The sequence below is a fragment of the Neltuma alba genome, unplaced genomic scaffold (assembly GCF_004799145.2).
Source record: "Neltuma alba isolate B1F8T4 unplaced genomic scaffold, ASM479914v2 tig00012921_pilon, whole genome shotgun sequence".
In the NCBI taxonomy this organism is placed as follows: Eukaryota; Viridiplantae; Streptophyta; class Magnoliopsida; order Fabales; family Fabaceae; genus Neltuma; species Neltuma alba.
In genome coordinates, this window is record NW_021637288.1 from 8756 (window position 1) to 32567 (window position 23812).

At 36.7% G+C, this 23812-nt stretch overlaps 3 protein-coding genes and 1 non-coding gene across 7 annotated transcripts; 3 read left to right on the top strand and 1 right to left on the bottom strand.

The window, feature by feature from the left end:
- The first annotated feature begins 458 nt into the window (after positions 1-458).
- LOC114732648 (nudix hydrolase 9-like) lies at positions 459-4375 on the top strand. Its single transcript, XM_028919968.1, has 9 exons — positions 459-585; positions 686-760; positions 981-1037; positions 1263-1345; positions 2074-2132; positions 2954-3102; positions 3388-3525; positions 3655-3813; positions 3958-4375. The coding sequence occupies exons 1-9, from the start codon at positions 493-495 to the stop codon at positions 4054-4056; spliced, it is 912 nt and encodes a 303-aa protein (XP_028775801.1). The 5' UTR covers positions 459-492; the 3' UTR covers positions 4057-4375.
- Positions 4376-9061: 4686 nt separating this feature from the next.
- On the top strand, positions 9062-15633 carry LOC114732644 (E3 UFM1-protein ligase 1 homolog). Its single transcript, XM_028919963.1, has 20 exons — positions 9062-9368; positions 9639-9950; positions 10037-10303; positions 10700-10747; positions 10953-11018; positions 11142-11245; positions 11760-11853; positions 11930-11986; positions 12212-12656; positions 12739-12893; positions 13047-13112; positions 13189-13257; positions 13366-13458; positions 13574-13639; positions 13869-13915; positions 14003-14066; positions 14175-14252; positions 14342-14404; positions 14885-14977; positions 15278-15633. Exons 1-20 carry the CDS (start codon positions 9195-9197, stop codon positions 15359-15361), a joined length of 2445 nt encoding a protein of 814 aa, XP_028775796.1. The 5' UTR covers positions 9062-9194; the 3' UTR covers positions 15362-15633.
- Positions 15634-16207: 574 nt separating this feature from the next.
- Positions 16208-22582, bottom strand: LOC114732645 (probable NOT transcription complex subunit VIP2). 4 transcript variants are annotated; one of them, XM_028919965.1, is made up of 15 exons: positions 22450-22582; positions 21175-21303; positions 20191-20299; positions 19938-20116; positions 19747-19795; positions 19414-19632; positions 18407-18616; positions 18226-18327; positions 17997-18082; positions 17682-17864; positions 17058-17489; positions 16912-16964; positions 16789-16830; positions 16534-16678; positions 16208-16415 (listed from the first exon to the last, which is right to left on the bottom strand). In XM_028919965.1, exons 2-15 carry the CDS (start codon positions 21190-21192, stop codon positions 16353-16355), a joined length of 1890 nt encoding a protein of 629 aa, XP_028775798.1. In that variant the 5' UTR covers positions 21193-21303; positions 22450-22582; the 3' UTR covers positions 16208-16352. The 4 variants fall into 4 exon arrangements, with proteins under 4 accessions (XP_028775798.1, XP_028775797.1, XP_028775800.1 ...); XM_028919964.1 differs by having other exon boundaries at positions 19414-19795; positions 22450-22581; XM_028919967.1 differs by lacking the exons at positions 16208-16415; positions 16912-16964 and having other exon boundaries at positions 16545-16678; positions 19414-19795; positions 22450-22581.
- On the top strand, positions 20191-20271 carry LOC114732649 (small nucleolar RNA snoR35). Its single transcript, XR_003739009.1, has one exon. It is a non-coding gene; the product is annotated as a small nucleolar RNA snoR35 (small nucleolar RNA).
- Positions 22583-23812: the final 1230 nt, after the last annotated feature.

The window sequence follows — 23812 nt, forward strand, 5'->3', positions numbered from 1 at the left end:
TTTTGGCGAAAGAAAAGTTCAAGCAAAGCATCTATCTAATTCAAAAAAGAAAAGATGATTGTTTTAAAAAGGTACTAATTATAAACTAATTACAAGATAATCAGCGAGAAGTAATCTCTTAATTTTATGTGAATTTACTGTTGACTTCTCCTTTTATTTTTTGGTTGCTAAAGCACAGGCATTCCCTATTAAAGGTAATCTCATTCAAGGTACTGTCGAGTATTAAATGTGAGTACTTCTCCCAGTGGGGATTCAAATCTTAATTTGTTATGTTGTGAGAAACTAGTCCCTTCCGCTAGACCCAATCCTATTAGTTGACTTCTCCTCATTAGATGTAAATGGGCAAAAACCAAGAAGGCCCATAGCTTCTTTGGTCTTCTAGATATGACGTAGTCCATGTACGGAAAAGAACGCAATAAGCCCAATAGAAAGCCCAATCGATTCCGAACATCGAGCTCCCTGGGAAGTGAGTCTCAGCAGTTCCAGATTCCGATGGAGAAGGAGGCCGGGCATGCAGACAGTGCCGTGGATCCTTGTTCTTTCAAGCTCCTGATCTCGTGTCCCTGTGGTCTTTCGCCCTCGCAGGTTTGTTTCAACCTCGAATCCTCATTCTTATGACATCTAGATGTGAATGCGTCTTGCTCAAATGTGACTTGTCCTTCACGCATTTCTTGCTTGCTTAAAGGTTTCTGTGGTGTTCAGCGATGCCTGCGATCGGATTCCCCACCCTGATGCTAACCTGGAGAGCACAATCGCTGAGGTGTGTCGTATTCGTCCCTTTGATCTCTTGCTGTTGCTTTTCCGCTTGCACAAAACATTACTGCTGATGGCATGTTGCTTAAATTGCTCGGTTTTTAGTGCTGAACATTTGGATCTTTGTTCATGATTAAATTTAGCGAATATTCGATTTTTATCGCAGAGTCCAGATTTAGTTTACTGAATAACCATCTTTATGCTTAGTTACGATTTCTATTTTGTAGATATGGGAGCAGAGGAGTCAGAAAAACAATTCACTCTACAATGGCAAGAAGTTCAGGGTATTTCGAGCCTTGTTCGACTTGCATCATGTTATTTTTTTCCCGAACTAAACAATACTTTTTGCTAGTTAATGCGTGTCAAGCATTATGCGCTAATATTTTAACTATTTGTTTTCTTGGCTACGGTTAATATATAGATAGAAGTTAGATGAACATTGGACTTTTTAAATACAACATAATTTTAGCATGAGATTGACACAGCATCTAACGGTCTTTCTCTTACAGTATGGGGGGTATATGCTGCAAAGGGGAAGCGGATCTGACCACGAGCTTCATGTATGCCTCCACCTTGGTTTGACGGATTATAGGTTTCTTCTCTCCCTCTATTTTCCAAGTTCTTGCCCCATTGTCTTTATTTACTTGCTTGTCATTGTAAGTTATAGTGACTTACGTATGCCTGTGCAGTTGACCAGTGATTTATAAATTATCCATTCTTGATTTTTTGTTGTTGACATGATTTCTGACATTTAAAGAAATGTAATTGAATCTGCTATGCTTTTGTGACTAATAATTTGTAAATGTTCCATCCTTGAAAGTATTCGTGTTAAACGTGATTTGTTACATTTAAAGGGTGATTTTCATTAGTTATAAAATTTACCTTCAAAATTTGTTCCTTAGATATTTTTCTGATCTTATTGCCTTCTATTAGTCATAAACAGTCATGTTTCTGACTTGCTATATTTGTTGATTATTGAAAGTGTTGTACAGAAAGGATATATCTTCTCAATAGAGCAAGAATGTTCTGATTATATAAGCGGCAACGAAATTGCAAAACAAAAAATAAATTGGCACTTTTCAAGTATATATATATATTTTCTGCTAGGAACAGTTGTAAAGTTTATTTACACTTGACCTCTATCCTATTTAATTAGCGTTAAGTTCATTTGAATTTGTTTAGAAGATATGGCTCTGAATAATTTCTCTGGTGGTGTCACTTAGCGAAGCAGAACTTTATTTTCTTACTGTTTGCTACTATTATTATTTACATATAATCCACGTTTCTTACATTCAGCAAGTATTGTTTGAATTTATCCAGGACTTTCGTTGGGACAAATTTAAGTCATCTGTGGAAACGGTTCCTGGTTTCATCAGAAGGTATATTAACACCCCCTCCCTCCTATCAATAATGGAGACCCTGTGATTCCATAGTTTTGGGTCCTTTAATTTATGGGAGCGTGTGATCTAACTTCTGACTATCGGAGTTATTTAGTGGAGCATGACTATGATTGGTCTGCAAGTGTGATGACTGTCAACCAGAAGTTGCATGCCATTGACGTGCTACAATATTTTATCAGGAGGTCAAAGGGCGAGTCAGTGAAAATTTGCATTTGAGGTAGTTAGACAGATCTTTCTGTTGGCCCACGTGGATCTAGTGGACTGTTATGTTAGAATTTTTTGAACATATGATCACCTATTGTCCACTCTGCCCCAAAAGCAGAGGAGGTACTGGTAGTACCAGCAATCATTGACCACTAGGGGTATGGCTCTTCACACGATAACCATGAACATGTGATATGATCAACTTCAAGCAGGGTAGTATAAAGATAAGAATTATACACAATTTTGTTGCTTCATGAAGTCCTTTAGAAGTTCAATTACTTTTTTGGAGCCAGAAGACGGAGAAGTTCATTTTTAATTAGCCGATGCAGGAAGAGAGTGCATCTAAGTCAGATTCTTTACAATTTAGCGTTTATAAGGACAAAGTAGGCACAGTCCTGTCAAATTTTTCTTGAACATGGTGTTTTCATTTGTGAATTGGTTTTATTACTTTAATTAAGAGTCTTAATGACAAATTGTATGATGATGGAGGTAATCAGATGGGTCAAAATAGATAAGCTTTAATTTTTTATCCTTTCCATTGGTGCTAATTGATGTTACCGATAATTTTAAGTGCTTCCATCTTTCTGTTTTTTCAGATGATTCTGTTCTTTGTCAGCACACTGCCAGTCCACTGGGAAATGGTGCAATTGTGGAGACTATTGACGAGAAGATACTTGTATTGCAACGAAGTAACAATGTTGGTGAATTTCCTGGACATTTTGTTTTCCCAGGAGGTCATCCGGAGGTATTTAACAGAGAAATAAAATTTTAAATCTGTTAAATGGCTGCTAATTAGTATCAATGCAATTGATTTATCTTTAATATTGATATCAATTTAAATGGAGCAGATACTTCTGAAATTGCTCTTTGATTTGTTTATGGGGGCATGATATCCTTTGTGCGGCGATATCTGCTTATTCATGTGGTAGAATGACTACTGATCAAAAGCACGTTGTTCCTTCCAATATATGTCAGATTAACAACTCTTATTTTGACTGGAATTTATTGTGAAACTTCTTTTGATTGGCAGCCTCATGAAATTGGAGTAGCTTCCCATCAACATAGCAAGGAGTTAACAGAGTCTATTAACAACAACGTTTCCCGTGAGATGTTTGACAGCATAGTTCGAGAAGTAGTTGAAGAAATTGGGGTGCCAGCCTCATCCCTTGTAAGTCCCATTATTAATTTGATATGAATGTCGTGAACATATTGTAGGAAATGATTACTCTTTCCTCCATATGTTAGCTATGGCAGACATCATGAATCATATCTAAATTTGATCCTTTGTGTAATGCAGAGCATTCCAGCTTTCATTGGAGTATCACGGAGAGAATTGAATGTGAGACCAGCTGCATTTTTCTACATCAAATGCAGTCTCAATTCCAAGGAAGTTCAACAGTTTTATTCTAGTGCTCAAGATGGCTACGAGTCAACTCAGCTATATGCTGCCACAATGGTAATTTAATGCTCATTGTCGTTTAGTGTTAGTATGAGATCCATCCCTTGATGATAATGTGCTTGCTTGCTTGTTTTCATATACATTTAATTGATTTTAACTTGTTTCTACCTTGAAACTACTCATCAGTTTTGTATTTCTCAGGTCGACTTAGAAAACATGGCTTCCAAGATGCCTGGCTGTCATCGAGGTGGATTAGCCCTCTATAAATTGATGGCTGACAACAACCTGAAGAATACTTGATGTAAGTTTACGAGGACTTATAGTTGTCAGTCTTTGATGTTATGCTGAGTGTTACCCTGTGGGATTCACGATTTGGCATGTTAGGTATAGTTTCTATCTCAGAAGCTTACTCTGGCTGTTTATTGCTCCTGTTTAGCATGTAAGAACTGATATTTCTAGGTAGCTTACTCGTCTATATGTGATTCATTGATTCTTCACTTGCTTGTATACTGCATACGATCTCAGACTGATATACATATACTATACTGCATACGATCTCAGACTGATACACATATACATATAATGTGTTTTTGGGTTTTTTCCCGCTCCGGCTGAGTCAGATTTTGAACTCTTTCCTCGTATGTTTTTAAAGATCTGGCCTGATGAGTCCGTATCCCCCATGAAACTTATTTCATTATTAAATATCAAAGTGAATTGCCAACCGCCTCTTGGCGGAGTGGCACCTAGTGTGTGCGTGTGTTGGTAATGTGCGGGTTCGATCCTGCCCCTCATGTAACCAAAAATAAAAAATAAAAAAATATCAAAATGAATTATCACTTTAATAGTAATACTAATTCCGATCTTAAATATATGTAGGACCAGAAGTCGTATAATTGAACAAGTCTTTACTTCTTCAATTGGTTAACTTGAATTATTAGTATGTATGAGTTCCAAGTAAAAGTAACTTCGTCCATGCACGATTTTCTTTTTTGAGGGAAAGGGGTAGGAATAAAAAAAAAAAAAAGAAGGAAAAACTGGGGGGAAAGTTCCTCATTTAAAAGTCTCTCAGTAACAAGGGTGTGATAAATTTTTATGTGTAGAAAGTATTATTAGTCTGCAAATTTTGTATGCATAGATTACTAGTACTCTAATTTAAGTTTTCACCAACAAAATTTTTAATGGGTGGTTTAGTTTTTCTAAAAAAAGTATGCATATGTTAAATTTTAGTTGTTGTCGTATTAGGTTCTAGATCTCAGTGGCAGCCACATGTATGTGCTGACCGTAAAATTTTCATGTTTATCAATAATAGAAATAAAAATCGCAGTGGATAATTTTATCCTTCACAGTTCAGGCTGACGCGTAGGTCGTAGATCAGCAGAGTAAGAAATGGAAGCTTTCATTTTCACCCGAAAGGCCAAAACACAGATGAAAATTTTACGAAGTGTTTGGTACGTTGAATTTAATAAGGCGATAGAAGAACATTTTTACCATATAATTTTTAGATTGGGTTTAGCAGAAAGGGTTAATCTCTCACAATGTGGTAAACTAAGATTCGAATCCCCAATAAGAGGATACTTATGTTTTAGAAAAAAAAAACATAATTTTTGAAAGTTGGAAACAACTTTTTTTCATAAATAAAATAAAAAGGTCACCAGTCATGATTTTAATATGTTATAATTATATCTCTGTGTTGCATTTAGTCCCGCCTAATCCCACCGTTTTCATAAATTTAATTTAATCTCTATAAAGAGAAATTAATTTTTTTGACCTGATAAAAAGAAATTAATTTAATCTATACTTTTTCTTTTAAATTATTTATTTAGTTCATATTGCTTAATTTCTTACGATATTGCTGTTACTGGAAAACCATAATGTTTACTTTTATTGACGTGGACGATTGTGGAGTTAGTACAGTGATGCCCCGAACATGTATGATTTAAATTTTCAGGTCACGTGATACTTTCACAATATTTAAACATCTTAGTTTTTAAATGTATTCTGATTAATGTTTTTGATAGAACAAAAAAACGTATGAGTGATTTTTCAAGAAGAATTACTGTGAAGTTCCAAATAAGGAATATTATTATTAAAGAGTTTCAGTGACAATAGACTAGCCATAATAATAAGTTTCAGGATAATAAATGATATTTAGAATCTAATGACAATTAATTTTTTTTATTGTGATCTTGTTGTAATTCTTCCGTGTTTTTACCAGCGTTATGGCTCCTCTGGGTAATACAAAAATTAATAATAGAATTTAATGAAATAATGAGGAATTTTTTTGGCCCGGAAAATGGTCGGGAATACAATGTATTAACATAGGGCGTTTGACGCGATATCAAAAATATAAGAAAAAAATTATTTTTAGTACCCCTCTAGTTCTTAACCTAATTAATTAATTTGAGTAGGTTAAAGATATTAGTCAAATTAGTTAATATTATACTACATCTAATTTTTAATATAAAAATTAACTGACTAATTTAACTAGATTTAAAAATTGGTTAAGTTAGTTATTTGTAATAAATTTGTATTGTCTTTTTTAAAATGTCCTTGCACCTTAGAATTGATAAACATGAGAGACAAAGTGGATTGAAATCTTATATTTAAGACTAAAATAAAAGTCAAACAAACTCTTATATTAAGGATCGGAGATAGTATGTTTTTCTAAAATATCCTAAGTATCTTTCTTAATTCCTTTTCTACCTCTCCTATTTGATTATTGTTAGGAAAATATTAAAAGAATTAATTTGAAAAAAATTGATAAATATATGAAATAAGTCTTATATATATGATCAATATTAACTCCATAATTAGATCCTCTGTAAACACTGCATGAGTAGTTTATTCACTGAAAATAAAAACAAATGTTCCAATATACTCTGAAGCCTAAGTTAGAGACAGAGTGAAGGGAAGATGAAGAGTGGAGAGGGCATAGTTGTTCGGACGAGACTTCACATTCATATTAAATTGAATCAATTCTTTGCAATGTATATCCCTGTATGAATGTGAGCATGTAATCTTTTTTTCACCAACGTGAGCATGTAGTCTGTTTTGGGCCGGTGGGCACGTAATATTTTTCTCTCCAAGGCTTTGTTTGATTGGGGTTTTTTTGAGGGGAGGGGAGGGGGATGTGTTTGGTGGAGGGGAGGGGAGGGGAGCTAAAAAAATTTGTCCTTTTGTGCCCCTCTTCCCCTCTCAAATTGGGGGTTTTTGGAGGGGAGAGAAATATTATGAGAATCTTGACAAATATGCCCATGCCAATTTGTGAATATTCTAGTGGTGTTCTCTTGATATTTTTTTGGTTTCACATGATTACCTTCGCATTCCCTTCCGCGGTCGTTCAGTTACACACACACACAAATATAATATGCATATATGTTAATATATTAATTAATTATATATATTAATATATATTATAATTATAAAATGACACTGTTAATATCATATATATTTTTTATTTCCTAATATGTGAAGGGTATTATTATATAGTTAAGGTCTTGTCTTTTTTTCTCCCATTCACTTTTCTAATATATATTATATTTTTATTTCATAATTTTTTATCACATATAAGTGAGGTAATTGGTTTTTCTGAAATTGATAAATTCAGAAATAATAATTTTGATATAAATATTGTAATAAAAGAATAAATCAGTCTAAATATAAAGATAAGGGCATATTTATCAATGTATAATTCCCTCCCCTCCCCTCCCCTCCCCTCCCCTTGTGAACCAAACAAAAAATCTCCTCTCCCCTCCCCTCCCCTCCAACCAAACAAAACTTATGACCTCCCCTCTCCTCCCCTCCCCTTCCTTTAATTAACATCCCCTCCCTTCCATTGAACCAAACAAAGCCTGAAGTAAAGTATAGGTATCTATCTTATTCGAGACACTGTCAGGTATTAAATGTGAGCACTTCTCTTACGCTATGTTTGGCTCGACGGAGGGAAGGGGGGAGGGATTTTAATCAAGGGAAGGGGAGGGGAGGAAAGGGGAGGGTAGCTACAAAGGGGAGGGGAGAGAGGGGAGGGGAGGAAAGGGGAGGGTAGCTACAAAGGGGAGGGGAGAGAGGGGAGGGGAGGGGAGGGATTTTAATGATCTCCTGTTTGGATTGATTTGAGGGGAGGGGAGGGAGCAATTTTAATAATACCTTATTTTGTTCTAATAAAAAATTGACTATTTTAGCCTCATAAAATTTAAATGAATTTTCTCACTTTTTATTTTGTTAAGATATAACTATATATATATATAATACAATTCACTAATTTTGATTTACAAGATACAGTCACACACTTATAGAATATCAAGACAAAAAACTCACAAGTGATAGATTTCAATTAGAGAAAAGACCTTGAAGGTGAAAGAAAATACCAACGGCCTCTTAGAATTAGAAGAAGAGAAAAAAAGTTTACAAATGCTTACTAATTTTGGAGATAATTATCTTAATAACCTCTTATTAGATGCTCAAAAGAACTTTCTTATGTAGAAATGTTTATGACTGATTAGAAGTTAACAAATCAAAAGGGCATATAAGGAATTAAAATATCATCTCTCGTCTCCCCTCCAAAAAACCCCACTTTTGGAGGGAAGGCTAGAAGGGAAGGGGAGGGGAGAAAAACCCCTCCCCTCTTTAAAAAACATCTTAATCAAACGAGGGGAGGGGAGGAGCTCCCCTCCCCTTCAAAAAAATTATACCAACCAAACAAGGGGAGGGGAGCAACTTCCCTCCCCTCTCCTCCGAAAACCCTGTACCAAACATAGCGTTAGTGGAGATTTGAATCTTGGTTTGCCACACTGTAAAAAATTAATCCCTTCCGTAAGACCTAACCTCCGTTGATAGCATGTAATGTTAAATACTAGGAATCACTACCTCCAGTCATTAATATAAGAGCTAATTGACTAATTTAAATAGATTGAGAAAATCAATTAAGTTAGTTATTTATAATAAATATATGTTATTTTTTTAAATATATTTATTAATTAAGTGTATTTGTTAGAATTATCATTATTACAAAAAATATTGTGAAAAAAATAAATATAAAAAAATTTAATTTTATATTTAGAATTAAAATAAAAATTCGAACGACTTTTTTTAACGACGAAGGTGCAATGTCAGAATGAATTGAACCAAAGGGCTCCTAGCCCCAAGGCTTGCTTTGACTTGGTATGCTATGTTATTTACATTTTTTTAAAACAAAAAAAAAACTGCCCCCGGCGTAACTTCGTTTCTGGATGATGGAGCATGAACTCATAAACAAGTGGGCCTAAAATATACTTCAACTGGCCCAGCGGCAACTTCACTTGACTCCATGGGGCAGCGTAGATTTCTTGTTCTTAGACGAAAGAAATAAACCGAACACATTTTTTCTTGCGATCGAGACGCCACATTGGATTGAAGGCTCGGGAAAGCGGAATCTCTCACTAAAATCTGTGCGTTCGATCATGGATGATGAATTGCTTGAGCTGCAAAGACAATTCGAGTTCGCACAGCAGGCAAAGTCGAATATTCGATTATCGGAGCGTAATGTCGTTGAATTGGTTCAGAAATTGCAGGAGCTTCATATCATCGATTTCGACCTTCTTCACACCGTCTCTGGCAAAGAGTACATCACTCCCGTATGCTTTCTTACTTCATACCGTCACTTTGCTTCCATGGAATTTGTTGGGATGAATCTAATGAAGAGAGTTTTGTTTTGCTTCCTTAATCAACTCCGTTTTAGCACATTCGATTGGCAGAAAAATGAAATGCTGTGAAATAAAGAATAATTTAGGTTTGCCTGTTCGCAATTAAATTTTAACCTCTTGAAGGATGATCATTTCCCTCCCCGAGTTTCATATATTGTCCTATGATCTTTCTAGTTTTTTATTCCTACTTTTTACTGTTAGGAGCAACTAAGGAATGAGATGGTGGCTGAAATTAAGAAGCAAGGGCGTGTTTCTCTGATTGATCTCGCTGACGCTACTGGAGTCGATTTATACCATGTTGAGAAGCAGGCTCAACACGTTATAAAAGATCATCTAGACATGATGTTGGTTCAGGGGGAAATTATGTCAGAATCTTATTGGGATTCGATAGCTGAAGAAATTAATGAGAGGCTTCAGGAATGTAGTCAGATTGCACTTACCGAACTTGCTGCACAATTGAATGTTGGTCTGGAATTGGTTGCCTCCATGTTGGAGCCTCGTCTTGGAACGATGGTGAGTTGGTGACCGTTTCTCCTTGTCGGGTTAACTTTTTTAATGACCATAAAGATGTTATAAATGAGATTTGATGCTAAATATAGGTGAAGGGAAGGCTTGAAGGTGGGCAGTTGTATACTCCTGCTTATGTAGCTCGTGTTGGTGCCATGGTTCGAGGTGCTGCCAGGGCCATCACTGTTCCGACAAATTTGTCATTGTTATGGAGCTTGTTACAGCAATTACTGCAAGCAATGGATGGAACCAGCAGCGTGGTTGTTGAAGGGGCTTTTTTCCAGTCACTTTTTAATGGGCTTGTGAAGGAAAGTGAGATTCTAGGGGCACTTCGTGCTGGAATACATTGGACACCTGCGGTAAGTGACATTCTCGCATCCATTGGGCACAATCGGTACAGTGACTGCTGTATCCATGTTTTATAGATAATCTAGGCCTTTAAAAATCTTCACTTCTTAATTATTGAACTAATTCTGATCCACATTATGTTCAATTGAAACTATAGGGAGGGTTCAGAATACTTTCTGTATATGGTATTTCCGGTTTATTATTATACTATCGTCTAATTTGAGTGGCCCTATGGGTGACATTAATAAACAATGATGCATATGTGTAACATACCTGGATGCAAGTGATTGAATTGATATTTCAATCACTAGGAGCTACTAATGATTGTTGTTAATAAAGCAAGTATTATGATTGCACTAAGCGGAGATAGAAGTTAAATGGTTTCCAATTCTTGCATCACTTGACAGGTCTTTGCCATTGCTCAAAAGGAATCTGTAGATTCATTCTTTTCACAGGTATTTGGATAATTACTCTTATTCAGATGTCAAATATTTTGTCTGCTTAAACTGTGACCTAAAATCGTTTTTACAAATTTTTTTGGATCTTGATAATTACTATGTTACCGTTTCTCTTATGCCCTGTACATTTATCATTGTTAAGTTTGAGAAACACTTTTCTCAACTGCTGTTTCCTTATTTTCTTCTCTTTCCTATCCTACAGAATTCCTTTATTAGCTATGACGTTCTACAGAAACTGGGAATTCCCCAGCCCATTCAATTCTTGCAGGTAACTACTAGATTGCCTTCTTTATTGTCTGAAGTAACAGCTTGGACTAATGAGTTGAATAATTCAAGCTGCATTGCTTGTCTAACTTTTAGTTAATGAAGTTTGTCCTGCAATGCAATTTAGTCCAGATATCCTGAAGGTATACCTCTAGATACAATGTTTGTCCACCCATCAATGATTGAGATGCTGGATGCTGCCACTGAGGATGCCCTTGAGCGTGGTAGTTGGTAAGAGCCTTAACTGTCACACATTCTTGTTTTCACCCCCTTTTCTTTACCCGCAGTTTCTATTTTCCTTCCTTACCTAATTGCTCAACAGAGCCTTATCCAACACCATTCAGCACCCATCTGAAAGTGATTATTTCAAAAAAAAAAAAAAAAATTGTTTGATATGGTGAATTTTGAATTTGCTTGATGGTGGCTGTGCTTTTATTTTTTTCGCTGCTTGTGTCCCTTCTTGTCAATCTTATAGAAATTATGTGGTTCTATATCACCTAATTGAGGTAGAAAATTTTTTAAAAAAATGTCTGCAAGGCTCTTGACTTCTTTTCTAGTCACACATCAGCACGATGTAGCTTTTGGATGATGGCAAATGATCCCTTTTTTCTTGTCCACCTGAAGCCCTTGGAAGGATCACTCTTAATGCATCCATATGTTGTGTCCTTGGTCTTTTAAGTGACAGGCATGATGTTTCTGTTAACTTGTTTTGTACGCATTCTATTCTGATGTAGCAATGATGCAGGAGTGATGCTCTTTCCGTATTGCCTTCGTCCTTCACCCCTCAAGATGCATCTAAAATGCTGAACTTCTGCCCATCTGTTCAATCTGCTCTTAAGGTAATATTCACTTACCTGGTAAATGTATGTTCACAGAGTTGATTTGCATGTTCATATACTTCATGTTTCTTTGCAGTCTAACAAAGCACACATTTTTGGGGACTTTTATGTTCTGAGCTTCAGCTTTATGAAGGTATAGCCTTTTATTTAGTCTTAATCTTTAGTAGTTAATCTCACAAGCCACATTTATGCCTATTTTTGTGTTTGATTTTGGATCTTCTGCTATCTATGCTGCCAAAATAAAAAACATAAAATTAAAAATATAAAAAGAACAAATTATAGTGCGCTAGGCACAGCAGAGGATCCTCTCTCCTTCAGTTTCCGACTGCTTATACTATTATCTCTCCTTAACAACTAGGGCATCTGTGAACACTTGGTGAAAGAAATGGAAACATTAGGTGTTTCAGGGTCTTCTGGCATTAAAATGTTAAGTGATTCGCAAGCAGCGAAAGAAGCTAAAGTTGGGCAGGACTTCACTCGATCAAGTGAGTCAAATGAAACTGCAACAGATGGCGGTGCCATTAAACATGTCGATAGAGGATCAAAGAAGAAAAAGGGAAAGGCTACTGGGAACGCAGCAGCAATTGTGTCTGACAGTGCTGCAGATATTCCAGAGCAGACTTCCACAAAATCTAAAAGAAGCCAGAGAAGGGGCAAGGATACATCTTCCTCACAAATGTCAGATTCAAAAACAGGTTCTAGGAAAGAATCACTTAAAACGAAGGAGGATAGCCTCAGGAGTCCTTCAGATGAGTGGATTATGCAGAAGATTATGACTTTGGTTCCTGATTTTGAAGAACAATGTCTGTTAATTCTAACTTCAAATTTGTTTCTCTCATTAATATGTTACCCAATCTTCTCACGTGCAATGTTATAATCTGGTAGGCGTGGATGATCCTGAAACAATTCTGAGGCCTTTGGCTAATCATTTAAGGCCCACAATTATGGCTTCTTGGATGGAGAAGAAGAAAGCATTGTTTACAGAAAATGCAGAAAGAATGAAATCTTTGCTTGATAATTTGCAAAAGAAACTTGATGAGGTTAGCCTGCTAAAGTGGCAGTTTCACGCTACAATTATCTCTTCTTTGCTTTCTGTGTAACTTCTAAGCTTGCATTATGAAAATATAATGATATGCATCTATAAGATCCTTATATGCATATTGTCCTATGCTGATTGTTTATTTCTCTCGCAGTCTTTCTTAAATATGCAGCTTTATGAAAAAGCTTTAGAATTGTTTGAAGATGATCAGTCAACCTCCGTAAGTTTTGATAACTAATTTGAAATATTACAATGTTGGTGAAATGCGTAAAAATTAACTCCTCTATGATACCCAGGTTGTTTTGCATAGGCATTTAGTGAGAACAGTAGCTGCCCCTATGGTGGATATGCTTCTTCGTAAGTTGGTATTGTCTAATGGCCGTTTCTAAGTTAACTTGTTAATATAATACATTATAGTTTTTCCTCCTTTCATTTTTTCTTAATGATACAGAAATTATGTTCATCATCTGTAGGATGAGCACAACAAGTTAAAGAGCGGGCTTGAAGTGGAGGAAGCTTCAAATTCGGATTTGCTCACACTTAGTCCTGGGGAAAGAGCTGCAATTGTAATAAATAAGCCACTGTTTATATACATACACGTGTCTCTGTGTGTGCAACTTCCATTTAGGAGGAATACGTACATGGCCTCAAATTTCTCACGCATTTTTTTCACTCTTGCAGTCAAAGAGTTTACCAGGTGCGCTTGGTAAAAAAGCTCTTGGTGTTGTTGAAGCGTTGGAGGGAAAGGTCAGTGTTTTGCCTTCAAGGACCAGCAGCTGGTCATTTTCTTGTTTTCTTCAGTCAAGTTGACGGGGTGGGACCCCTTCCGCAAACATTGCAGTCTAAATTTCATGTAGCTAACGGCTGGAATTGCTCCCTTCCCCAAACACCCCCCCGGGGGGTTTTTTGTTTAAACCTTGCTGTAATGTTTGAATACATGATTGTATGACTAATATCTGAATACTCAATGCAACAGCGGGTGGAAACATTTATGGATGCTTTTAGAGAGGTAGCAGAAGAGAGGTAATCTGTCTATATTTGTACTAGGAACTTTAGCATTACAGTGGTGATCTGAACCTTCATATGTAGTTTGGTTTTTAATTTTTCCAGTGGGTTGTCTTTGAAAAAGCTTGACAAGAAATTAGAAAGAACACTTCTACACTCATACCGTAAGGTACTAATGCTTATATTTGTGTAAGAAGAAATTTTTGGGGTCGGATTAACGGAGTCTTGCTCGTATGTTGGTGATGGTTGATTGTATGTTTTCCATCTCTGTTGGCAGGAATTGACATCTCAAATTTCTGTTGAGACTGATCCAATATCTCTTCTGGCCAAAGTTGTGTCTTTACTCTACGTACAGGTAACTTGAGCACATCTTTCCCATCTTTTCTCTCATATGTTGAAGTTCCTTTTTACCCCCACTGCCAACGTGGATGCTTTAATGATTAGGTTTACCACAAAGCACTTCAAGCCCCTGGAAGGGCCATTTCCGTCGCCATCTCCCAACTCAAGGTAAGTAATTTTTTTTATCAGTTGGATTTAGTATTAATTCGTATAATTCATAAAATTAAAATAAAGACTGAAGTTGTGCAGGTACTGAGAGGAGAGGAAGTCACAGCCAAATTGCTAAACCCAAATTGAGAATTGCAACATTTTTGGCAAAACAAATAAATCAGGATAATAACCACATTAAGCTCATCAGCCAAGGCCGGATTCAATTGTTAATATCAAAATTTCCTATTTACCGCTTTTGTTAACAATAAGTGATTGAGTGAAAGTTTTAAAATTGACATCGATGCAAAAACCGGATTAATACCTGCCGGTGGTACCCAACCAAGAAATGATGCTTGAAATGGCGTTATGTTCTGGTCAGCAATTGTAGATCTCTACCTGTCAGAAATCACCCAATGCAACTCAGCAATAGTACCTGATAAATAATGGCATTCGTCATGACTTTACTCCACAATTCTTCTGATATTTATCTAATTGCAGGACAAGTTAGATGAGTCGTCATTCAAGATTTTAACTGATTATCAGAGCGCTACAGTGACTCTTCTGGCATTATTAGCCGCTGCAACTGGGGATGTGAGTATTACTAATTATACGCGTGGTTTCTTTTTTTAACAGTTGATCGTTCACTTTTTAGCATTCTTCAAACTGCTTCCTTGGCATGCTTCAAAGGGGTAGCCATCAATCAGGCATACTGAGTGCAAGAGAATATGACTTCAGAAAAATTAACCCAAACAAAAAGGAAACCATTTAGAATATTTAGCTTGTCTACAAATTAAATCACGTAGGAGGATACACTTGCCATCATCCAAATTCATCTATATTTAGCTGGAATTTCACGTATAGTAAATAACCTTTTCCCCTTATTTTGGATAGGAAGAAGATTGTACATCTGATAGAATATTGAGCAAAAGGGAGCTTTTGGAGAGCCAAATGCCAACTCTGAAAAGCTTGGTTTGAGCCCCTCGCAATCTTCATAAGGCTCTTTCGGAAAAGCCTTAGCAAACATCCGTTACAAACCTCAGCATAGGGTCGTGTTGCTTTGATTTTCCTTACATTAAATAAAAGAAATATTGTAATATTGTTAACTGTTAACTAGTTTGCTCGCGATAACTTGTTAATATTGTATTTTGAACCGATAGGCCGTCCGTCAAAGTGCTTGCTATGCATCTTACCAAGAACCCGAATTGTAACTGTCTCCTTATTCTTATGGTGGAGATTTAGACTAGTTAGAAGTGCCAAACGTAAAACGTTACAGGCAATGGACTTTCGCTGCAAAATTAACAAGTCACCCCCAGCAGCTTAGCGCAACTGTTCAAAAGTGACGGTGAGAAAATTCCCATGGAAGTTTTGCCAGGCGATTTACAAGGACGCATCTCCAAGGTAAAATACCCCATGCCCGTGGCCGTCCCACTACTGCATCCCAATACAGCACTGCAAACATCATAACTGTCATTGCTCGATCAACTATTACATGTGTTAATTCTTTACAAGTTTTCATGTCGCAAATACATGGAATCATTCAACAGGCGAGGTGCAATTATCTCCCTTTTATATCATCTGATGTCAATGATGATTAAGCCATTCCCTGAGAAACCCAAGATTTTTTTTTACGCATAATCTAACCGGTCGTTCTATATTAGTGCGTTTTGTATCAGTTGTGAAAAATGATCTTGAATTAAAAACAGTTTTCCCGTTTTTAAAGATTAGAAAACTTAGCTTTGCAGAAGCAAGCTTCAACTTGCGTTTAAAAAAAGAATTGATTGGCCCTCATCATAGGATAGCCCACGAGAAAGAGGAAAGACAGCCGAAGCAAACTCACCAGGTCGTCCTATGCGATAAGATGGCATCTGAAATGCCAGACTGAGGGGACACTGATTCTGCAAAATGACTTAAAACATTCTAACGAATCAAATCCATAAATTGAAACTTTACATCACAAATTTCCCTTTCACCTCAATGCTGAGGCAGAGGTGGGTTTTTCCAACAACTCATATTGAACGACAAAATTATCCTGCAATAACGATGCACAGTTAGTAACCTAAAACATAACAAATCCAAACGTATGAAACCTTCCACACAAAAAATGGCGGGTGTTTTGATGGATACAGTACATATTTACAAAATCTAACCTTACGAATTATTTCAAATGTGTTCGGATCAAAGCAGTGATAAGATCCCCTCTCATACGTGTTTGTTTTAACAAGTGGCTCCATGTTGGGAACTCTTAAAAACCATAGGTGATGTTCTTTGTGATAGAACCATCCTCTATTGTAACTGTGAACAAAAAACTGAACCAGTTAGTAATAACTAGATACAAGGAAAAAGAAAATCAGAAATAGTCCAAAATATATGGCAAAAAAATGCGCAGGTGAAAATCTGCATACAGCTCATTTGCGGCGTATAATTGAGCTTCGTCTTTGGGCATGCTGCAAGAATGACAATAATTAGGACCAATTTATAATGTCCCACAAGTTCAAGGCAGACAAGATTTGACTTTTGAAAGGCACCTGTAAAATATGTAAAACAATGTTTCCGCTGTAAACTTTGAAAAATAGCCTTGCTGCATGATCCAGAAAAACATAGTCTAAGGCTAAAAGAAAGGAAGAAGAGAAGGAACCAAAAACTTAATAAGACATCATAAAGAGCATCTCACGTGCAGGGCAGGTGGCTGTTTAGCATAATAACATTGTGGCACTGTAAACTCTGGATCTCCCTGAGCCGGCTCATCAGACCATGGAGATCCGAAAGTCTTGTGGAGATTTTCTGATGAATTTAAATTTAATCCAAGTGTTGTAAGATCAATTCCAAGTGCAAGAGATGTCAAATCAGGATCACTCATCCTGATCACACTCAACAAGCCAAGCAAACCAAATGGATCCGGTGTTGATTGGGATGTTTGCATGGATTTCATGCCTTGATCCCTGAAAGATTGATTTGCAGCTGACATTTGTTGAAGACGAAACTGTGACTGGGACTGGTTCTGGTGCTGTTGGTATTGCTGGATAAGCTGGTCATATGATCCCATACCAGAAACAGTATTTGGAGAATTTAGAGGCCTTAACCCAATGCCAGAAGGTCCACTGGTCTACAAATGATTGAAAAAATTAAAATAACATGTGCTTCAATGCTTTAGTACAGACATATGGTAAACATATTAGCTTAAACACCTCACACCCAAAAACAAGCTATACTTGAACAGAAAGAGCACCTTAAAATAAATAAAAAAAGCCATCAGTTACATTAACAACAAAACCAATCAGCAGAAAAACTAGCAGACCTGGGAACTATAGGTTGAATGTGATGCAGGAAACATATCTGACCCATGAAGATGGAGAAGTTCCTGATTGTTTGCAGATGAAAAGGGGACACCAACACTACTGACAGATGGACCATGCTGTTGTTGCTGTGATCGGTGTGCTGAATATGTACCCCCTAAACTGAAGCCAGAAGACCTTCCCATCTGCATATTAAGAGCAGTTAAAATAAAGAAAGGTTCTTGATTTAAGATCCTAAAACCAGGATATGTAACTGTAAACACAATTCCTTAATATATATATATATATATATATATATCAATCAGAAGTCAACTCACAGGAAAATGCTGAGATTGCATCATGGACACAGCATTCTCATGTTGTTCTTTCTGGTGCATATCCATAGCATAATCTGCATTGCCACCTGGACACATATAATCAAAAACAAATGCTGACGCAAATGAGCAATCTCCACTCACTGCAAGTGTGCACAGAGGTTCCAGAAAACTCCTGACAGTAACAACAAATGCAACCAAATAGATCACGCATCTAAACCAAATATTGTACCTTTAAATCCTGGTAAAGCTGGGAAATCTTCATTTTGAATGCTAAACTCTTGGTTTTGTTGGACAATGGGACTAACCCCAAGACCCTGTTTTCGCAAGGAACCTGAAATTTTTGGCTATAGGATTATTGCAGGAGGAAGTGAATGAGTATAACAAGCAGAAGAACATCTTCATTCTCATACCCAGCTGTCCTTGGGGCCCTCCAGCAGAATTGGGTCGACTTGTCAATTGAGGGAAGTCATTGATGTCAAAAGGGGAGTTGTCATTCGAATTCATATCATTTAACATCCCCATTGAGTTTAAATTATTTACTGCTTGAACATGGCTTTGAGCAAGGGGTCCTCCAGCACCAGGATAAGAATTTCCTAGCACTGAAATAACTTGAGGTGATCCTGCACAAAGAAGCCACTGTTTGTGTCACCAGAAAGTAGCATATATCTTATCTAAATAAAATCAATTCAACATATGAGAAGTCCTCAGCATACAGTAAACACAAAATTTAATCACGTCATGCATATATACTAATGCAACAAGCAGTTTTAAAACTGGTACTTTAAGCACTTCTTTTTTATAATAGAAAAGTTTAGGCAGGTTAGATTTTAGGTTCAAGGGTTAAAGTAGGCCTCAAGGCTCGGAAAGTATTTACACAGGTAATTACAGATTACCTACTAACAAATACTCACTCAGCAAAGATACTTTAAACACATTTACCACCATAGCAAGATATAACATCAAGACATCACGAGAAATTGTTTTGAGTTCCGTAGAACTATGAGACTGGAATATGGATATGCTATCTCTATAAGGGGAGATTTGGGGATAAATGAAACCTAATACAAGACAATTCAGCATCCACACATCCCTTCTAATAGTAGATAGACGAAGACAAGCAGCATGCATCAAGGATATATGATTGCCTATGCTATGAATAAAAACCTCAGACCCGTGACAGAAATGAAATGAAACACAAAAAGGGCCGTCAGAGAGAGAACAAAATTATGTCCAATGACCAAGGCTGGTGACTCAAGAAAACATTTAAATAAATTTCCAAGTGACTAATTCTTAATTACAGAAACTAATTATCATTCAGTAATAAATTAATGGCCCACATGAAAAGGGTTTAAAGCCGATTGCCACAGGACATTTTAGGAGGAAATGAACATAAACAATTAAGGTAACAAATGCATACCCTGTGGAAGCATACCACTCAGCAACCGATTCTGTCCTTGGACACTTAAACCACCAGATCCACTGTTTGCACTTAAATTTAGACGAGATGCAAGACCAGGCACAGATAATCCTCCAGCAGAGCTAATGCTCCTCCCAATGTTCCCTCCACCAACGATGTTCCCCATAGAACTAGTAATTCGAGAACCTACATTTCCCAAAATTGGGGATACTCCCAATCCTGGAACAGCGTTTCTGTTACCAATTGCAGCAGATGTTGGAAGAATCCCAGGAATAGAACCGCCAACTCCATTTGTGCTACTGCTAAATCCAGGGTTTCCTACAACACTTATACCTCCTCTGTTTGTTACTCCTGAATGTCCATGAGAGCTTCCATGAGTTAGCTGCAAATGATTGAAAGAATAAATAAATAAATAAATAATGCAACTGAGAACAAATAATTACAAAGAGGAAAATATATGCTCAAAAAATCAGTCAATGAAATACTCTCAAAATAAAACCAAGCATAAACATATGCACAAATACCTGAGACAAAGCAACAGGAAGATTATTTGATGCAAATCTTCCACTAGAAAGACTTCCAGTAGGCTGTTGAACCCCTCCAGACGGAATGCTATTTATTGTTGAATTTCTTGATGCAAGGGCACCTGGCATGTTGGGAACATTAAAGCTGCTGTGGATGTTGTGCAATCCCTGGATAGCCCCTGCGGCAAGAACCTACCAATTTTACAACTAGATAGGGGGATGGAACTGATAAACTTGAGCAAGATCTGCTCACCACTATGATGGAAAACTGGGGAGGCAGCACCAGACTGGCCAGAGAATGACGTGGCAAATGACCTCCCAGCACTATCGGGAAGATTTGAAGCAGATCCGTTCAGAGAAGACTGCAAGGATATTAATATTATAATTTAAATTGATAGTCAAGATATGACCAAAGTAAAAGCAGCTAGGAGCAAATTTACAACATTCAAGACAACACAAAAGTTACAATGAGATTTTGCTCATTATGTGGATGAACACAGTATCTATAAAGAACAAAATCTCCAACAAAGGAGTTAATTACTTTTAGATACAGAGTTTCCTGAATCATGGCCTTTGAAATCATGGAAAGAAACATCCTAAAAAAGGAAGAATAATTGGACCTCCAAATGAAAAGCGTCGATGATGAATATAAAGCACTCATGAATTCCCCCATTCGTTCTGGAAAACCTTCCTATTTCCCTAATTTCAGATAAGCTCAATTCTATATCGATTCTACTTTATTTTGGTTAGTTCCACATCAATATCTTACTCTAAACTCTGTTTAAGAAAAAACTACTAACAAGTAACAATCATTATTTCCATAAATCTGGAGCCCAAAGCAACATGAGATATCCAGAAGACACATTGCATTACTTATTTTAAAAGAATTTTAATGCATCATGCCATAATGCTTCAACACAATATCTAGTTCACAAATAATGTCCGGGAGCCTAAATTGAATGTCATATTAAAATTGTGATGGCAAAAGTAGTGGTGAGGTACATGGCCCAATATGAGCTAGCTACTTCAATCTAACAAGAGATTAGCTTTCAATGAAAATATTTCAAAATTCAAAACAACATATATCTACCAACACAAGCAAACTATTTGTGATGACAGACAGTTCAACAATTTGGTAGCATGAAATACAAAAGAGTGAAAACCATTCCAGTGATTGCTAACCATTTTTGAAGGAAAAACAAAAACAAAAACAAAAGTTCGAAAGACGAAGAAATACATTAAGTAAACCCGACATTGCATGAATTTCAAAAGGTCATGCAAAAAGTCATCCCTTTGCGGAAAAAGATCCTGCTTGTCTTTAGAGTCAGTGCACTATGTACAGAGCTTTTTCTCTGAACTCAACAACCTGCAAAGAATAGTGTCATCATAAGAGAACGTACTAGACAGTAGACATCACATTATATAACAGAAAGGACCCAGTTTCTACATAATAATGGGCCTTAAAAGCAGAAAGCAGAGCAGAGATGAAGAGAAGTGTAAAAGCAAAACGCAATAATTCCCAAAATAAGAATCTTATCCGCTTTTTAAACTACAGAACCTTAGGAGCTCTACAGAATATGCCATTTAAATATTTAATCCCTCCAAACCAAAAAGATGTCACCATGCAAAGCTGAACCACTTGGCTCCATAATTAGTATAAAAACATACAAGGTTATAGAACATATTAAGGATAATACGCTTCAGGCAAAATTTGCAGTTTGACTTGGCTGGTCAACATGTATTTTTCTTGCCTTGAGCATTTACAAACTCAAAGCACAACATTTGAATTAACCAGACACTTTTTTCCCTCCACAAAAGATAAAGTACGACGAATACACTACATAATCTATTCTTGCTGTAGATTTTACATTTATCTTGTATATTGATGATTAGCAAGTTGAACTCATTCATTCCGACGTGTTATCATTGACGAAAAATTATCGCGATGAGAACACGTAGTCGATAATACTGATGAAGCAAGGCACAGGAATTACATAAAGAAATCACATAACAAGTATGCTCGAACAGCAATTTAACGCCAATGATCCAGATGATCCAATTCAGATCGAATGAGTTCTTTATGAGAGAGGTGCGAAATCAAAATTATTCTTAGCCAATGATCCAATTCCATGTTTCTTGGTTCTTTCATAATTAAAACAAACTAAATAAATAATTCACACAGTCATAGCACCATTTTTTACGTAAAGTTTCGCTTGAGTCATTAGAATAGTATTAACAAGTTACTTAAAATTTTAGTCATGAGAACTTCACCGCGATAGATAAGCCTATAAGCAGCCCAATAATATAAGTGCAAGGCTGCTCTTCTAACTAAAAATTCACATCTAATACAGAACCACATAAAATACTTCCCCAAAACCCTAATCGCAATCCTAATACATCTCAGTATTGGGTAAAAAATATTTGAAAGAAAATGACGCCCAAGGATGCCATAAAGCATCGAATCAAAGGAGTGCGGAGGCGAAAAGGGAGGAGAGTGTGAGGGAGAACGTGCCTGAAGAGCGGATCGGCGATGAAGAAAGAAGTAAGCGAAGTCTAAAAGAGTAGCGTCTGAGTCAAGAGAGCGAAACGGGCAATGAGTGCCCTAAAAATCCACACAACAAGGCAAGAGCTCAAGGCTCCGAGGGAGCACCGGGAAAATGCTTCTGGAACGACCAGCGTAAAATGCACCACTAGGATTCAGATCCCCTGCCGTGATTTCTATGCTGGGGCTGACAAGGAGATTAATCATATCCGTAAGATCTATCTGATGGTTAAGATGAGAGTGGTGTATAACTTTTTATTTGGGAAAATGGCATTAAAGTGTCACACAAGCATAAATATAGCAAAAAGGTCCCCTAAAATCTCGTAATGTTTCTGAAGCCCCAAAGGGACTTGTATACAATTTTCAGAATCATCAAATGACACTCTTGCCCTAACTATCAGAAACAAAGACGGGTGAGGAGTTTTCCATGCAATATAGTTGAGAGAGAAGATGTTGAAAGAGGGAAGGAGCCATTAATCATGAAGTATCTTCTCCATTACCATTAGTGAACTCCAAAGAGCTTCCATGTGAATCTTCATAAATCTTCAGGTGTGGAACTTTCTTTCCTCTCCTCTCCTACCTTTCTTGACAGATTGTGCATTTGTTTGAGAATGGGAAATCAGAAAATCGTTTTTGCCTTTGGTACTGTAAAGCTTTTGTTTTTGGTCTAGGATTCACAAGTTAATAAATGGAGAAGCTGTGTTTTTTGTTTGTGTGTGTTGGTGATTTAAGTTGGGTGTGTAGGATGATCACGGGTGCTCTGTTTTTGGGTTGCTTGTGGGTGGTTTTGCTCTGTTCTGACGTTAGTTTAGTGGCAAAGGAAGAAGAAGATGAAGGTTAGTATGGGTAGAAACCCTTAGCACGAAATGGGATATTGTGTTGTCAATCAGGCCACGATAGTTGTCAATGTGTGCCGCGACACTTGTCAATATAGCTCCTTGACTTGTCAATGACAGTTGTGTGATTCTTGATGCAGGTTTAAATTACTGATGGCGGGTACATCTGTAAAGCATCTATTTTGCTTTGTTTACATATGGGGAAGTTTATAAATGATGGAGAAGATGATATGAGATACGTGGGAGGTAGTGTGAGAACAACAAATATAAAGGAGGGCATAAGTTATGAAGAATTGAGGAGATAATATCATCAATTGCTGGAAAAGAAAGCAACTCATTTCTTTTGAAATTCTCAGTTGTGTTTGATAAAAAAACTTTTATGGAGTTGATAGATGATGATGATGGGGTAGAACATTTGATAAAGTTCAATGAAGAAAGTGGTCATGTGTATGTAGAAGAGAATGGAAATAAGGAACACATAGAAACAACAAGGGATA

What these genes read in the sequence shown, in the direction of transcription:
- LOC114732648 (XM_028919968.1), top strand. Translation starts at nt 493, where the DNA reads ATGGAGAAGGAGGCCGGGCATGCAGACAGTGCCGTGGATCCTTGTTCT. An exon ending in TGGAGAGCACAATCGCTGAG is followed by an intron (nt 761 to 980) that starts GTGTGTCGTATT and finishes TCTATTTTGTAG; the next exon opens with ATATGGGAGCAGAGGAGTCA. An exon ending in AGCTATATGCTGCCACAATG is followed by an intron (nt 3,814 to 3,957) that starts GTAATTTAATGC and finishes TGTATTTCTCAG; the next exon opens with GTCGACTTAGAAAACATGGC.
- LOC114732644 (XM_028919963.1), top strand. Translation starts at nt 9,195, where the DNA reads ATGGATGATGAATTGCTTGAGCTGCAAAGACAATTCGAGTTCGCACAG. An exon ending in TAGATTCATTCTTTTCACAG is followed by an intron (nt 10,748 to 10,952) that starts GTATTTGGATAA and finishes CCTATCCTACAG; the next exon opens with AATTCCTTTATTAGCTATGA. An exon ending in TCCTGATTTTGAAGAACAAT is followed by an intron (nt 12,657 to 12,738) that starts GTCTGTTAATTC and finishes ATAATCTGGTAG; the next exon opens with GCGTGGATGATCCTGAAACA.
- LOC114732645 (XM_028919964.1), bottom strand. An exon ending in GAGTGGTATGCTTCCACAGG is followed by an intron (nt 18,617 to 19,413) that starts GTATGCATTTGT and finishes TTCTTTGTGCAG; the next exon opens with GATCACCTCAAGTTATTTCA. An exon ending in AACAGCCACCTGCCCTGCAC is followed by an intron (nt 16,965 to 17,057) that starts GTGAGATGCTCT and finishes TGGATCATGCAG; the next exon opens with CAAGGCTATTTTTCAAAGTT.